The 16,824-nt window shown below is 39.9% G+C and overlaps 1 protein-coding gene across 1 annotated transcript; it reads right to left on the bottom strand.

Annotated features, from left to right (window-relative positions):
* Positions 1-4,421: 4,421 nt before the first annotated feature.
* mydgf (myeloid-derived growth factor) lies at positions 4,422-15,522 on the bottom strand. Its single transcript, XM_039766738.1, has 6 exons — positions 15,269-15,522; positions 13,507-13,557; positions 13,155-13,216; positions 12,862-12,943; positions 7,092-7,164; positions 4,422-6,950 (listed from the first exon to the last, which is right to left on the bottom strand). The coding sequence occupies exons 1-6, from the start codon at positions 15,458-15,460 to the stop codon at positions 6,871-6,873; spliced, it is 540 nt and encodes a 179-aa protein (XP_039622672.1). The 5' UTR covers positions 15,461-15,522; the 3' UTR covers positions 4,422-6,870.
* Between the last annotated feature and the right edge of the window lie 1,302 nt (positions 15,523-16,824).

The raw sequence follows: 16,824 nt of genomic DNA, 5'->3' as shown, positions 1-16,824 counted from the left end.
ACTGGCAATTCATCTGTCCAACTTCTTAAATTTACAGATAACGTAATACTAATATTCAAATAATAACGAGTCCATATACAGAGAAGAGGTGGAAAATCTGACACCGTGGTGCAGCCATAATAATTTGAACCTTAACATTCAAAAAAACTCAGGAGATTATCATAGATTTCAGGAAAGTCACCTGTTCACCTACCACTTGCTATAAAAGGAGTCACCTGTTGGAATGATGGAACCCTTTAAGCTTCTGGGCACTGTGTTGTCACAAAACTTTTAAGTGGGATGATAACATCATATGCATTATTAAGAAAGCCCATCAGAGAATGTTCTTTTGGTGTCAATTGCGTAAAGTCAATCTCCCTCAAACGATATCGGTCCAATTGTACCCAGCTGTCGAGTCCATGGTAGCCTCAGCTGTAACTGTCTGGTTTGGTGTTGCATCAGAGTCTGTGAAGGTTATAGGCTGTAACTTACTGCACAATGAAGGCCACTAAGAGTCCAAAGTAAGGAAAGATCACCGCTGCTTGACTCACCCAGGGCATCACCTGCTCCAAAGACTTCCGTCCAGCAAACGTCTTCATGCAGCAAAAGCTAAAACAGCCCATCACCTCAATGGGTGACCAATCAGGTCTGAGCTTGTACTCCATGTCTCTGTATACCTGCACACTCGACTGCCTGGACATTTTAACCCTCTCTATCTTTCGTATTGCCCTTGTGTGCTGCCTCGTATTTTATCTTCTTACATTATCTTTAGTATTCTGTGTTGTCCTTGTATGTTTCCAACATTATACTATCAAGACAAATTCACAGTACACAGTGTACCTGGCAAATAAAGTGAATTCTGATTCTGAAGTTTCCCACATCAAAGTAAAAGACAATAAAGCTGCTATTACAACACAAATTAAGAGCCCAAGCCGTGTACCCAGATGAGGGCTGCATGTTGGCAAGGACAGTCGGTCAGGATGATGTTTTAGAACTCTCAGTTCTGCATGTTTTGTGACAGGTGTTTAAGAACAACAAAAAAAAAGATGAAATAGCTTTAGATCCAAATCACCAGGACAGCTGCCACCTTATTCCGTGTGCCCAGCAGATGTAACCCCCCACCCCTTAATCCTACTCAAACTGATACAGGCAGTGGCAGCACTGTTGAGCTATCTATCGCTCAAATTGTACTCTTTATGTAATTTCAAACTCAGGACGACGGATGCCTGGTCATCTGCTCGAGAGGCTTGCCGGCTGCCGTATTGCTTCTGGAGCAGTGTGGCTTGTTCGTCCTGGCCAGGTTGGGCAGTGGCAGCAGCAGGAAGCACGTGGGGAGGCAGCATCCGCCAGGGATTAAACAAGATTGCAATCGAGAGAACATCTGAGGGGAGCTGGAAGAGAACAGACAGTGAGGAGGAAAGAGGTAAGAATCAGAGCTGTAGGGGCAGTAAAGGAGGGAAACAAACAGGGCAGAAAAGAAGAAGAGAAGATAGACAGAAAGTGGGGAAACGAATAGCGGGCTAAAAGGAGAAGAAAGAGAACGAGAGAGGGCACATGGCGGGTTGAATACACAGGTTCAAGAAGGAGGAGTATGAGAGGGTTGGACAAAAACACATAGAAGAGGCTTGAGAAGTACGGTGGACAGAGGGGTCAACACTTGTAGCAGAAAAAAGAAAGTGGGATAAGGCAAGTTTGGGTCAGAGAATGGCAAAATAGAGAAGAGTTACTGACCATGAAGAAAACGTGAAGCAAAGGCGTGGCAGACTGAGTAACCAAGTAGAACATAAATAGAAATAAAAGAGGAAAAGCAGAGACAGGAGTTGAGGGAGAGCTGATGGAATGAGGTAAATAAGCTCAAGACACAAAGGGTTGAAGTGTAGGAATGGGGATAGGATGACAGGACAGTGGCAGCTGTGAGGAAAAAAGGTGGTGGAGGAGATTAAGGTGCACAACAAAACAAAAGAGGTAGTTAGGGAGCAGGAGGAGGGTAAGAGCCAAGAAGAAAAGCAAATATGGTGAGGTTCTTTCAGGAATTCACAATAAAGAACCACCTGTAGAAGGCATACAAAAGGAAGGCTGGGTGCAATGCCATGTCTTCCCATCACAGACCTCATGGACAAAGGCTCTGCAGGTCACATCAGAACAAAGGGTCGGTGGGGTCTTCCACTACTCTGATCCCCCCGAGGGAAACAGAACGTCATGGGCAGCAGTGGAAAGGAACGCTGGCTATTACCAGAGAGGACTTCCATTGGCAGCTGCTGGAAAATACTTTTGGGCATGAAGGAGGGGAAAGCATCAAGAGGCACACACCTCAACTACATCCTCGTCAGCTCTCAGTCCGGGAGGAAATCAAGGGAGTTGTGGAGAAGTTAGAGGTAGTCCTGCAGAGTCTAAAGGAAGTGCATCAGGAAATGAAAGAGGTAAGCGGTCTCCTGATTTTCTATTGTAATGACATAGGAGGAAAATTGGGAAAAGCAAGTAGGGAAAAAAAGCAGGCTGTCTGGTACCTGCTAGGTCTACAGCCAGCTATAACAATGAAATGTGCGCCATGCTAATCACAGCCCTGTAAAGCACGTGTGAGGTGCTCAGCCAGACTGGCACTCCATGCACTTAAATGAACCCTGCCATCTGCTTCGTAGAAAATGTACCAACTACCAGCCATAGTGGCACAGTCCACCTGTATATCAGTCTCCTGCTGTCTCTTGTCTCTCCTTTACACAGATGCTTCATCAAATTGACCTGCTGACCTCACATCTTGACCTGTTGGATGATGAACTTTGCACTGATGAGCACAGCAAGACAATTTCAAGTGGAAGTAGCACAAATGGGGATGCCATGTCAAGTCTTGGGGGTTTCCAATTGGAATCAGAACGTGCAAAACTATGTTCGCTTTCCAGGAAAACACGTGAACAGCACTTGCAGTGTCCTCCATTTGCATCGCTCCAACCTCCACCAGGGCTGTCTCGTATGTGGACCTACAGCAACTCTGTTCGATGCAGAGAAGCTGGGATGTCTATTGCCAATCATCCAATATTTATGCAACACAATGTGGAGCCAGCCTGGCTGCTGGTGTCAACTCAGGGGCAGAGAGTTGGCAAGGGTTGCAACTCCCATAGTGCCTGGCAGCTGTCCACACAGAACAGATTATTTTGTCCTGCCAGACATCACCTAACTGTACTCCCAGAAGACACTTGTTATAAATGTGTGACATCATCAAGTCAGGCATCCTTGGCTTTTAAGAAGGGACCTTGCCACACAAGAAATGGCCAGATAAAGTCCACAACCGTGTAGCTGAGCAGTCGGCAACATCAAAGCCCAAAGGAATGCAGATAACAAAACTGGAAAGCACCAGAATAGGTGAGTAAGGCCGAACGTCAAAACAGGAAAATGTAGTTTGCCCCCAACTGCACACCCCACCCTACCACTTAAAAAAAATAAAATAAAGCAGAGCTCATCTAAAAAGAAGCTACCCAGACATCTCCATTCATCCTCAGAACTACAACTTTCTGCTGGTGTTCAGTTTGTTCACCTAACCTCACAAACTGTATAGCACCTAACTGAAAATGTGCTTCTGCTATGACAAAACTGTCCCCCCTTCTTTGTTATTTGCCTTCATTGTGGCAGATACTGTAAATCAAAGGACACTCTGTACATCTCCGTAAACGTTTTTGTTTGCGATGACTTGTTTCAGTCTGGTCAGTACTGTACTGTGATGTTTAACCTTTCTAGGACATTCAGTACAATGTATGCTGTTGTCATAGCCATAAACAGTATACTCGTATCTTATCAGTTAGTCTCTTACTTTTGAATTAAATAAAAATATTATACCTAAATTACTATTATGTTCAATTTATAAGCAATGCTTACTTTATACAACACCTTTTTATGTTGAACATTTCCAACCTCACTTTAACCCCATCTGACAAGATTAATACTATTAGTGTGTCTTATCTACTTATCTGTCTACTTTTGGCACTTACTTAACTAACTCAAGGATGCAGGGGCCAGACTGCATCAAATAACTGGCTTTTGCTGTGCACAAATATTCCTTTTAGTTTACAGGTAAATTATAAGCTTTATAAAGGGGAAAAACACATTTTGCTAATTTAATATCATTTTGCAATGCAGATTTTTTGCCATGCATAATGGGATTTATCATTCATGTCTAAAAACTTGTCGAGATTCATATAGAAACAAATAAACAAAGATCTACTGTATATTTAAAGATCTGTAATACCTTTGATAATTTGCCAACATTAATAAACAAACAAAATCAGCGTTAAAAAAACTGTAAATCTACATAGTTTTGATAAAAGCAAGGTCTAGTAAGTAAAAACAATCTTAACCATAGTGAGAGGCAAAACTGTTTTAAGGTTACCTAGAAAAAAAAATGTTCTGAATAAAACAATGATGTGAACAGAAATGAACACATTGAATTAAGATTTTTTTTTTTTTTTTTAATTATCCATATTGTCAGAATGGTGATACGGTGTTGTAATGGTTAGTAATATTGTCTCGCATCTCCAGGATTCTGGATTAGAAACCCTGCCTCTACTTTTTCTTCCCAGATCTGAAAGAGTTCCATGTTAATTTAACCAGGCAGCTCTCAGGTGGACTGGTATAGTGCATGCCATGTGATGCTGCCAGTGTAGGTTACGAGTCCCTTAATACTGCATTGAAAAAATAAATGTTCCCTAGCCAGTTTCACATCATATTTGTAATATTCAAGTACTGCCAATTCTTACACCTAACTCTACCCTTTACCCCAGCAGCACATGGGACACAATGCAGAACAATCACACATATATTACATGCACACTTGGATGGATTAGATTTTTCAAATAATTTGACAATAATATATAAGCTATAGAAGGAAGCCAGAAGAAAACAGTACGGTGAAAGATCAAGCAGTCTTGACAGAATAAGCACCCCAGTACCCCCATTATTAACCAAACTGGGTGGAAAGTGCACTGAAGCACTATTGATATCCCCAGCTTTAAGAAGTGCAGATTTATACCAGGCAGAGGACCGAGGAACAGAAGCAGATTATGTGGCTAGCATGCAGTGAGGCGATGTTGGAATGTAAACCTGCAATCTTGTGGTTTGCAGTCTAACTTGTTAACCACTAAGAAACACCACAAACAAATGTGTAGCAGCTGACCAGTTAAATGCCACCAGCAGTACCCTCTGCTATAGTGCAGAATGGCATACTAGAGAAAACACTCAATATTCAACCCTAGGAAACAACTGCTTGCTTCCCCCCACCACAATCAATCTGTAAACTGGATTCTATTTCCTGCATTTTAACTGAACTCATTCTACAAACCAAAAAAAAAAGAACAAAAATAAATACACAAAACTGCATGTAATTTTGCCAACTGAAAAGTCAGTTCAAATTCATACTAGAATCACACTGACCACAGGATTTTGATTTGGCCAAGTATGACTGATTTCCAGTACTGCAATGATTTGGTAATTAGGTAATTTAGTAATACAGTAGTAATAATAGTGTAACATATACAGAATACTATGACACTATGCTCACTATTTGATGAAGAAAGCAAGAGGTAAATGAATGTGTGTAATAAAGTGGGCCTACTCAATGCAGCTCAGTATTCTGCAAGTCTCACCTATAAACCACAAGCAAACAAACTCTTGAGCAATTAAATGCCTCTTCACTCTCTGAACTAAAAAATAAATTGTGAACAAAGGCAGCCAACAGATACCTAAAACCAAAAGAGGATAATTTTTTTTTTTTATAAGAGCATTAATCCCTGATAAAATATTATGGTGCCCTACTAGTGGCTTAACTGATGATAATCCTCAAGCAAGGCTTACATGTTCTCATGAGCAACTGGATTACTGTAGATGGTTCACTAAACCCTCTGATTTATTTCCAATTAAATGCTGTATCAGACTCAATAAATGAAAATATTCACCTAGACTTGCAGAGCAACAGTCCTGGCCAGTACAGATCATTCAATGTTCACACCCCACATCCATATTTAAAATAAATGGTGGGAATAGATATTCGTTCTTTACATAAAGATTTTTAGAAATTCTATACAATCTACTGTACAGCATAACAAAGTATGTAGTAAGTATCCCTTATGGCCTCTTGGCCTGCTCAGTTACTGCTAAGTGTAGGATGCCCGCACTGGACCAGTCCACATCTCTTCCTTCTTTTACGGAGATCACAAGTCACATCTTGCGTTCCTCTTAAAATACACCTGGATAAATCTGGATGCTATTTTTTGAGGCATAATATTGTAATTTTCTTTCATGGAACAAGAAAAGATGCAATTCCCTATTGCTATATTGTACTTAATTTTGACTTCAGTGTTGCTACTATTGTACCTCATGACGACCTTGGTGCTGTAGCTCAGCAGCATAAGACGTTTCCATCCCTGCATTATGCACCAATTATATATCCACATGTCAGAGAGACAAGATTCACTCTGGACTTGCACAGTTTGATAAAAATTGTATTAGAAAAGTAACGAAACCATCTACATTCAGGATATAGGAGGTAAAAAGTAATCATTGTTGACAACTGCTATAAATGCTACCCAGCACCAACCTCTGAATAAAATCACAGGTTCACTCTGTTGGTGCTTTGTACTATTATGCCATCTTCTCTCGGGTTCTATTCCTGATTTTAAGCCCCTTACTGAATATGTACTGAGAAGCCATTACCTTTGTCTAGTTTATACTGACCTATACAGATGAGAGGAAATTAATGGCTTTCATATTTATGGAGTCCTGCACAATACTTTACAATAATCATCAAGTCCACAGAAATGACTATTTTGTTCCTTCAAAACCTGCTTGTCACCGTGTGCATAGAAGCTTATATGTCTCTTCAGATTGTCCTTCTTGTCACAGATGTGATTACAGCTCATCATGTCGCGTTCTTGCAATAACTGTCAATTTGGACAGTTCAGAACGAAACTTCCCTTCTCTGTGAGTCACTGTAAGCAGAAGCAGAGAGAAGCAGGTTAGAAGAATTGCACACACAGGAGATACCATCCAAGTGACTTTCTTCTGTTTCACAGCTCTCACTATTTCATCCCCCACGTAGCTGGTCAGGTATACAAGGTGAAATCACTAACCTGTTGTGTCTCCAATAATGTACTCCTCATTTTTCAAAGGAACATCTCTGGTACCCCCAATTGCAGCCTGGGACTGCACAGAGAGGGAGAGAGAGAGAGAGCAATAAATCAATTATGATGTAGTAATATGTGAAAAGATTAATAAACCTAATAAAAGCACATACTCCAAAAAAGATAACAGTTGTTCAAGGTTAACAGACTAAATTTTGTACAATAAGAAAAGACAACTTCTGTTATGTCCTCTGCTAAAACCAAAAAGAAAAAAAAAAAAAAAAAAAAACAAATTCCAGCATCAGTCCTCTGCGATTCAAATTCTAGCAGCATGAAAGCAGCTATAGTATCTTTAGAAAACATTCAGAGCCTTTCACTTATTTCATATTTTTATACGGTAGTCTTATTCTAAAATCATCCAAATTAATTTTTTCCACACATCAAGCAACACTTAATACTGCAGAATGACAAAGCAAAAACTGGACTTTAGGCATTTTTGCAAAATGTAAAAATGAAAAGCTGAAACTTCACATTGGCAAAGGTATTCAGATCATTTACTCAGTACTTAGTTGAAGCACCTGTGAATAGGTAAAGGAGCAGAGGAGTACCAAAGAAACATCAGGAGGCCACCTGGGCCACCCAGTTTAATGCCAAACACCAGAAATGGGCAGAGATTTTCAATCAGTTTAGAGTCCAGGCCCTGTCTAGGCTACCCACAGACATTCACATACTTGTCCCTAAAAAAAACTGACTGTGTTGTCATTGCTTTGTGCTTGGTGTCACTGTCCTGCTGGAAGGTGAACCTTCAGGCCTGTATGAGATCCACAGTGCGCTGGTTCTTATTAAATGCAAATATACATGCACTTATAGGTTTTAATTATTTTAATTACACTAAAGTTTTTTGCTGTTAAAAATAAACATTTACTATATTTATACAGGTGTTTTGTTTTCTTCAGTGTATCAGACAGACATTTGCAATTGTTGACGTGTAATTATAAATATGGATTAGCATTAATTATGCATTTGTTTCTTACCAAAGGTTATGCTGAATGACATCCAGCAACAAATAATAAACACAGTACAAATATTTATAAAACGTATCAAATGTTCATAAGTTGTTCATCAAGAAGACAAGACTACCATGCTTAGCAGCTTCAACTAATAAGACACATTTTACTGTTAAGCTAACCACTCTATTGTTTACTAATTAGCAATTTCAAATATGTCTTTATCTTTTCTTTTCTAACTACCATTAACACCTTGCATAGAGGAGCACTGCAATTAGCTTAGAAAAAGCAGGGGTGGAAAATATTGTTTTTTGTGCTTGGCTAATTTAGAGACAGTTTTTTTTGTGACAATTGGATGATTTAGATCGGTGGACAATTGATTGGAGCATCTCTACTTACAATTAAGGCCATACAGTTCAATCCTGATTTCATCATGCCAGGGAATCTTGTTTCTTACAATCTAAATGTCCTTTAGGTGCTTTTTTGAAAGTTCCAAGCAGGCTTTTATGCATGTTTTTCAGAGTAGAGGCTGTTAATGAAGTCAAGTATTGGTGGAGTGTTGTAGTCATGGTTGTCCTTCTGAATGTTTATCCAGCCGGAGTGACCACTGGGTTCTTGATCACCTCTCTTACCAAATGTGCCCATGATCGTTCCAAACGTCTTCCATTTAAGAATTATGGAGGCAACTGTGTTCGGAACCTTTAATACTGCAAAAATATGTTGTAGCCTTCCCCAGATCTGGGATGCACTTGTGCCAAATTTCAAGTGTCATAGTAAAAGGATCTGATCTGAACTCAATGTAATACAGTCCATTCCGCTTAATTGGGACACAATAGGACTAGGACATTTTGGCCCAATTAAGGAATTCCACATAACATTGAAAGAAAATTATTTATTGTTTTAATATTTTAATAAACTAGGGGGCTGTGCCCCCTGGTCGCATCGCTCGCCAACCTGTGTTCGGTTAATCGAATATACAATTTTAACAGCTGTTTTTGTGCTTTGGAATTGTTTCAGTTTCATTATTTGCACTTTTACAAGCTTCATTAAAAACAATATTTGGAATTTCTTTTTCTTCAGGATTGCACTGAATTTTGATTCAGTTTCTGGAGATACATTGTAACAATGCAAAGTATAACTGCCCATGAGTGAATATTGTTTCTCAAAAAATAAGACTTTTTCTAATGTTTGTCCCTGTGATTTGTTAATTGTCATAGCAAAAGCTATTCTCACGGGAAACTGTAAACATTTTAATACGAATGGCATATCAAGATCTCCTTTGGTGTCTAATGTTATTCGCGGAATATATACTACATTACCTTTCTTATCGCCTGTTTAACTCTTTCAGGGCTGATGTTGACTTTTGTTGAAATTCAGGGGTAGAGGATGGTAATGGGCTGTAAACTGTGACAAACTGTGACAAAACTCGTCTTTATGTTTTAGTTCGACTCTCTTTGGTTAAAGGAAAGAAAGTTAGCTTTGTTGATTTGACTTTGATTCCCTGTGCGTGCATGAGTAGTGAAGAGCAAACAGCCTCTAAAATAGCATCAACATCTGGCGAGACTAAAGCAAATGTGCAAAGCAAAATACTCCATGGACGTTTTATGTATTATTGTTTAATCAGACTCTGACTTTTCAGACTCTGAGTTTGATGCAAGTGATCTAGAGATGGATATAGAAAACGAAAGTGAGGTACCAGCATCAGCCTATCGGTCCCCAGCTGATCGTGGTGCTGAACGTGTTCATATAGCTGATATGCCTACAGCAGCGTTTGCCTAGGAGGACCACCACTTATGATGACAAGAGGAACAAACCATATTACATCACACTGCGACTGCCACCGTCGCCCACCTGCTGTGTGAAGACAAAGGGGTAGCGGTCCGCCGTGCATTTCTGCAGGCCATCGAGCTCCCCCTGCACAGCCACTATTGCTAGGGATGCTGAAAAGGCACCAACAGCAGTCTTGATTTACGTGTGAAACTAATGCATTGTGTGCTTTTCAGAAAACTGAGTTTTTTGGAAAAAATATTCAGCCCTCAAAGTGTTAAATGTGCATCGCTTCTCCTTGATCATAAATATACCCCTGACCAAATTGTGTTTTCTTTGAAATTAAACTTGTCGTTGCTTTAACTTTTTCGGGACCACAGATTCTCATAGCATATAGTCCACAATTTCTCTTTTTTAGTGCTAATGCGATCTTTATCTTGTTTTGATACTTTCGAATTTTTCTGCTTTTATATTCTGTAACTTGCTCTGCATGTGTATCTCACCTACGTTTTTTTGTGTCTTTCGAATTCCACTGTTTTCATTATCTCTAACCTGCTCTGCATGTGTTTTTGAACCTCTTTATGACGTTTTACTTTGTTTTCTACTCTTTGCCTTTTATTTCTGACCTCACTTTGTCCTGCTATTTTTTCCAATTACACCTGGTCCTGATGATTCATTTCCTTTATATACGGACGTAATAAAGTGTCACAAAAGTTTTACTTGAACAATCGCCGACTTTGTAACCCCAAACACAACTTTCTAGCACCCTCTCCAACCCCTCCTCCCCCGGGTCTCTGCCCCAATTACCGCATCAATCAATACCCCGCTATCAGTCTTCCGTGCTGTACTCCGCCCTCCCTCAATCGGACCTAACAGTCACTTAAAACAAAAAAGGTTTCAACCAGGCTGGGACGCTAGAATACTTTCAAATTTTACTGCTTTCATATTCTGTACTTTTCTCTGCATGTGTATTGCGCCATCGTTTGTTTGAGCCTTTCAAATTCCACTGCTTTCATAATCCGTTATCTGCCTTTTTTTCTCTCCAATGCTTTTGGGTCTCTTTTCTCCACGCTGCTCTTTCTTTTTTGCTTAGTCGTTAACAGTTCATCTAGAACGTATTGTTCTTATATGCTTTATACTCTATGTGCTGAGAGCACAGGATCTGTGTGTGCTATGTGCCTTTACTCGACTGAGTATTTTGCTGGCTGTACTCTTATTTGACATCGGTTGTAAGTAGGACGTGTCTTGCGAGAATCTCATGTTCCACGTTACCACGATATGGTCCTGGGACAACCTTTGGCACCAAGTCTCATGTTTGCGGCGAGACGAGAGACTGGCTTCGGAGTGTCTCGTGGGTCTTTTAGTGTCTTCCAAGAACCTCCGAGAAGATCATATCTCGTCACCCTGCCTTTTCTTTCCAAGATTTTTTTTTTATAATAGAGAGATTATTCAACAGAAATATAAATTAAAAGAAAAAATAAACTGTGAAGAAAAAATAATACGATAATAAAGGCCGGTTTCATCAGTGTTGCAAATGTCATCTGCACAGAAACTCTCTAAGAAAGTAGGAATTTTCATATTTTTCCATTGCTCAGCACTTACATTATCCGCACTACCCTTTTCACCATGCGCTTTTTAAAATTTGATATTGTGTCTTGCTTTTCATTGAGACAACTAACCATCAGTTGATTTAAAATTGTTGTGGCCCAGTTTTTTAGCAATCTCGTCTGACTTCGCCTTCAACACTGGACCGCTGATATTCACGCCTCGCCCACTAACTATAGAAAACCATTGATCTAGTGCTTCTTCGACTTCTGGATCCTTTCCATCACATTTTCTTTTGGATCTTCCTGTTCATCCTTTCTGTAATGCCCATTCCTCACACAGTTGATTTTTTTGTTGTAAGAGACGTGCTATGGTAGATTTTGGTACACCAGTTATCTCAGTGCGCCTATAATGGCTTGAATTAAATGGCTGGCTTTTAATTTTAACCAACAAAGCAATTTTACTTGAAAGTGTAAAATCATTTCTTGGCATCTTGGCAAGGGTTATAAATTTTTAAATAAAATCGACAAAAACAAGTTTACTCATCTGTTATACATACACGCGAGGCAGTGTAGGGGTAATTGAATACGGTACGGTAGTGGTGATGGTAGACTATTAAGCAGACACGTGCTAATCCACTCTGAGATTGTACTAGCCAAACTTACTCGTGCTTCTTTGACGGGCAACAATAGATGACCTTCTGGCAGCACGCAATTAAGAGTTTAAATTATGTATTAATTTATTAGTTTGGTTTTCGTTCCTTGAGATTTGGCCCAAATAAGCAGCTGCCACAATTAACCGGTGGCCCAATTAAGCGGAATCGACTTTATTTAATTTTTTATTTTTTTTGTCATTCTGGGGTATCGAGAGTTGCTCGAGGAAGGAAAAAAAAATTTTTAGCTTGAGGCTACAACTCACCAAAATGTGAAAGGGGTCTGAATACCTTCTGAATGCACCATAAATATTTTGTTAGTGCTCTCTCCAAGTATAATATGGAGGAGATTAATTTAAATTTAAACTGGGGATCTGTACATTTCTAGGCTTTAAGTTTTTTGAGCCCTGGACACTCCTACACAAATCGGAAAACTTCGTGCTTCTTAAATTATTTTGAGCAGAACAACGGGTGAACTTCTATGGAACAATTGAGCTCTTACGGTCTTTAACCATCTTGGATTTTTATAGTTTACGTGGGTGTCTAAAATAAGCTTGTGACCCAGGGTTAGAACAGGGGTGGGCTGGAAGGAGGAAATGTGGAGGGGGCTAAAAAGAAAAAATCTCTGCTTTAACAAAATACAAATAAGTGCTATGATAAAGGATGTTTTCAGAGGACCATTAGACAAGAGGCAACTATTAAAATAACATTTATGCCAACAACAGAAGTAATAAACACCAGTTTTACTCATAATTTTCTTTCCAACTCATTTAGCCTCACATTCTGCATACAAAAAGGGAACACTTACATAAGCACTGGCATATTCAATCTTAGCACCCGTTACTTCTGCCTTGAACTGTGTGAAGAACAGGTAGGACTTCCCTTGAGGTCTGTCCAAGAGAAAAACAAAAACAAGTGAGAAAAGGCCGCGTATAAAGAACATGCTCCATAATGTCAAAGCCTTAGACAGGGAAGATAGCTGTAACATATTCGGTGATGCAAAATTTTCTGTACAAATGTGTCCCCACAGCTGTTCTGTGGATTGAAATAGTGCAACAAACAGAGCATGATTACCCCCAAAAAATAAATAAATAAAAATACCTCCACACTGAACAAGAGAAGAGGCCTTCATCTTCACTGAGTCCAACACTCATCTGCCACTGCTACACAGAAAAGTAGTAAAAAAAAAGGGTTAGTTTAAGGGAAACTACACGTTTCAATTTTGCTAATCGTGCACACATCCGGAGATGCTAATTCTTTAATCAATCAAAGTATTATCAACTGACCCATAAATATGATATTAAAAAGGGAGTGAAAGTATTAGGAAAAAGCAGTCTATATAAAGCCGAAGTCAACTCCTCAAATGATGACAGCAGGTATATCCCTATGCTGGCATAGCTTAACCAGAACATACACAAATGAAGTTACAGGTTAATAAGTATGAACTACTCACCTCATTTGTACCGCCCTGGGATGCATACGTGAATGAGCAGCGATGCTCCCCCTGCAGATTATAAAAACATTTAAGTAAAAGAAGAGTACTTTGTCTGTATAAGCAAATATAAAAGACATTGTAAGGACTCTGATGTACGAGGCAGAAACTTCGAAGATGACTACTAGGAAAAGTCAGATATTGAAAACACGGCTACCCCCTGTGCTGCATTCCACACTAAATGTGCAGCAGGGCCGCATACTGTACTTAAACACATCATCTGCATGGTGTTTTTAATTATAGCTTTGTGTCAACAGGAACATTAAATCTTTGCTCCTTCGAACAAATACACATACATACACATTCATATATACAGGGTGGTCCAGATCGAATTATGCAGATCCAGATCGTCTGGATGACTTTGATTTATGCAGGGACGATTCCAGTTCGGTGTGAAGATGATTCTTCATGTCATCAGTTCGCATACTTCTCGATGGTCCGGGATTTTTCGGGTGATTTTTCTACGTAATAAACTTAAGTTATAGCGTAATGAAAATTAGATAGTTAGATCTGGACCACCCTATACATATATACACAAAAAATGTTTTGTATGGTGGGGCAGTTTGGTGTAGGGGTTAAGGCTTAGGTCTTCAAACCTTGAGGTTGTGGGTTCAAATCCTGCTATACTGACACTGTCTGACCATGAGCAAGTCACTTGACCTCCCTGTGAGCCAACTGGAAAAACAAAAGAAATGCAGTCCATTGTATCATAAATATTGTAAGTCACCTTGGATAAAGAAGTCAGCCAAAAATGTAAATCTTGGCCTCTTTGAACTTATATTTACCCAATGTTCACTTGTCATTGTTTAAATGATAAAAACACAAAAGCTGGCTTGAAGCCACCTTACTAAATTTTCTTACAGGATGCCTATTTGATATGACCCCTGAAATAAAAAATCAATTTCACTTTCTCAGCTTTAAGGATTTGGTGAAGAGTTCAGACATTAGGGGGAGCCGCTGCTCTTCTGCAGTGAAAGGAGCCAGTTGTGGCGGTTCTGGCATCCGATTAAGATGCCTCCTCGCATAGGTGTTTCAGACATATCCAACCGAGAGGTGAAATTCAAACTCGGAGCCCTGGAGCACTAACCACTGTACCGCCACGCTGTCCCTCCCTTCATCCCATTGCCATAACAGATAATGTTACTTAAACTAGAGTTCTATACAGTCATTAGAGGAACCTCTATGTGCGAAGTATATAAAACATAAGAAAAACATAAGGTGTGAAACACTGCCTGAAGCCTGGGATGAGATTTGAATAGTAGACAGAGGAATTGTATTTAACATGGCAAAAAATAGAAAATTTCTACAAAATCCAACTCCACCTTTTCACTGTCTGGATGACTTTGCAAGACAGTTGTGAAAACTTTACTTGGAGTCAAAAGTGACTGTTACTAGACACAGCTGCAAGCAGAGTCTTGCAAAAAGGAATTTTGTATACGATTACTGACCAATTTCTTCATTTACTGAAAGTCATTACCAAATTGTGTGCAACTGCGCCCCCTATCGTTCGCAAAGTGTGTGAAAAGAAGCACTGAACTGAAAGCAGTAGAAGTGACGTGTCTCTTAACAAGGGTCTGAAGAAAACTGCAACATTTAACACATCATGTAAAGTTCAACAAAACACACCCCCTTAAGACTGTTTCGCCGCCATCATCACTGCAGACATTGAACTCACACGCTCAACCCCCTTAAATGTTATCTTACTACATTTTCATAGCCTTACCATGTTGTGCGAGAAGCTGTGCACCATGCCCCCGGGACGCACATCAAACTCTACCGTCTGAGTCTTCTCCTGGGTGGCTCCTATCATTACAATCAATAATAACAGGTATAAACAGGTAAAAGACAAATAACCCCATTTGGAAGGCGAACAGCTCCATAATGATCGATAATAAATACGGTTGCTAGAATCCATAGCTAAATGAGGAAGTACGTGCACAGCAAAGTGAAGCTCTAAAGGAGACGCATGCGCACCTAAAGGCAACTCTGTTCCGTGGCGCAATATGAATGACGGAAGGGTATTTAGGACAAACTGTGCGACTTAAAACGCGAAGTAAGAGTGAAACGATCTGTGCAGCGAGTAAATGAAGTGAGATTTATTGTTATATGCACTCATTAAAATGAATTTCTTACTTACATGTGTCCTACATCATTGCAGAAAAGAATATTGATGAAAAAGTCAATAAATGAAATACATCCATCCATCCATTATCCAACCCGCTATATCCTAACTACAGGGCCACGGGGGTCTGCTGGAGCCAATCCCAGCCAACACAGTGCGCAAGGCAGGAAACAAACCACGGGCAGGGCACACACACACACCCACACACCAAGCACATACTAGGAACAATCTAAAATCGCCAATGCACCTAACCTGCATGTCTTTGGACTGTGGGAGGAAACCGGAGTATCCGGAGGAAACCCACGCAGACACAGGGAGAACATGCAAACTCCATGCAGGGAGGACCCATATCAGTGTAACAGTAACAATTCACATTGTGTAGTGATTCTGACTTCCACCTTCATTGTCTGTGTCAGGTCTACATGGATATTTAGAAGACATGTAGGTTAGATCAACTGGTAACTAATGTGTTTTGTAATAGACTGCTGCTCCATACTGGACTGATTTTTCCCTTAGGAATGATGGCGGTGGTGGTGGGCATGCCCACATTAGAGCAAGGGCTTATAGGGGCAGTAGCATTGGGACCTTGTTCCATGAATTACTTTGTGAAAGTTAAGTGAACTTTTTTTTTCACCAGAGCCCCATGATGCTTTGTTTCACACATTCCATGATGGTTTTGAGGTAGATATCCATGGCAACAAACAAAAATGGCTTTACAGCATAAGAGTAAATAAAATTCTTGCTTTATCACACCCCCCACCTTCATGTTCTCTCTCACCACATCAATAAACTTATTCCTCTTTTCCTCTTACCTGGCATCTCCATCCTTAATCTCCTTCTCCCAATATAACCAGCATCTCTCCTCTGCACATATCCAAACCAACTCAATCTTGCCTCTCTGGCTTTGTCTCCCAAATGTCAAACCTGAGCTGACTCTCCAATGTACTCCTTTCTAATCCTATCCATCCTTGTCACACCCAATGCAAATCTTTAACTTTAACTCTGTCACCTCCAGCTTTGTCTCCTGTTTTCTGGTTTCTGGTCAGTGCCACCATCTCCAATCCATATAACACAACTGGTCTCACTACCATCCTGTAGACCTTCCTTTTCACTCTTGCTGATACCCGTCTGTCACAAATCTCTCCTGACACTCTTCT

This window comes from Polypterus senegalus, chromosome 10 (genome assembly GCF_016835505.1).
Source record: "Polypterus senegalus isolate Bchr_013 chromosome 10, ASM1683550v1, whole genome shotgun sequence".
Classification (NCBI taxonomy): domain Eukaryota; kingdom Metazoa; phylum Chordata; class Cladistia; order Polypteriformes; family Polypteridae; genus Polypterus; species Polypterus senegalus.
This window is presented reverse-complemented; position numbering and strand designations above follow the sequence as displayed.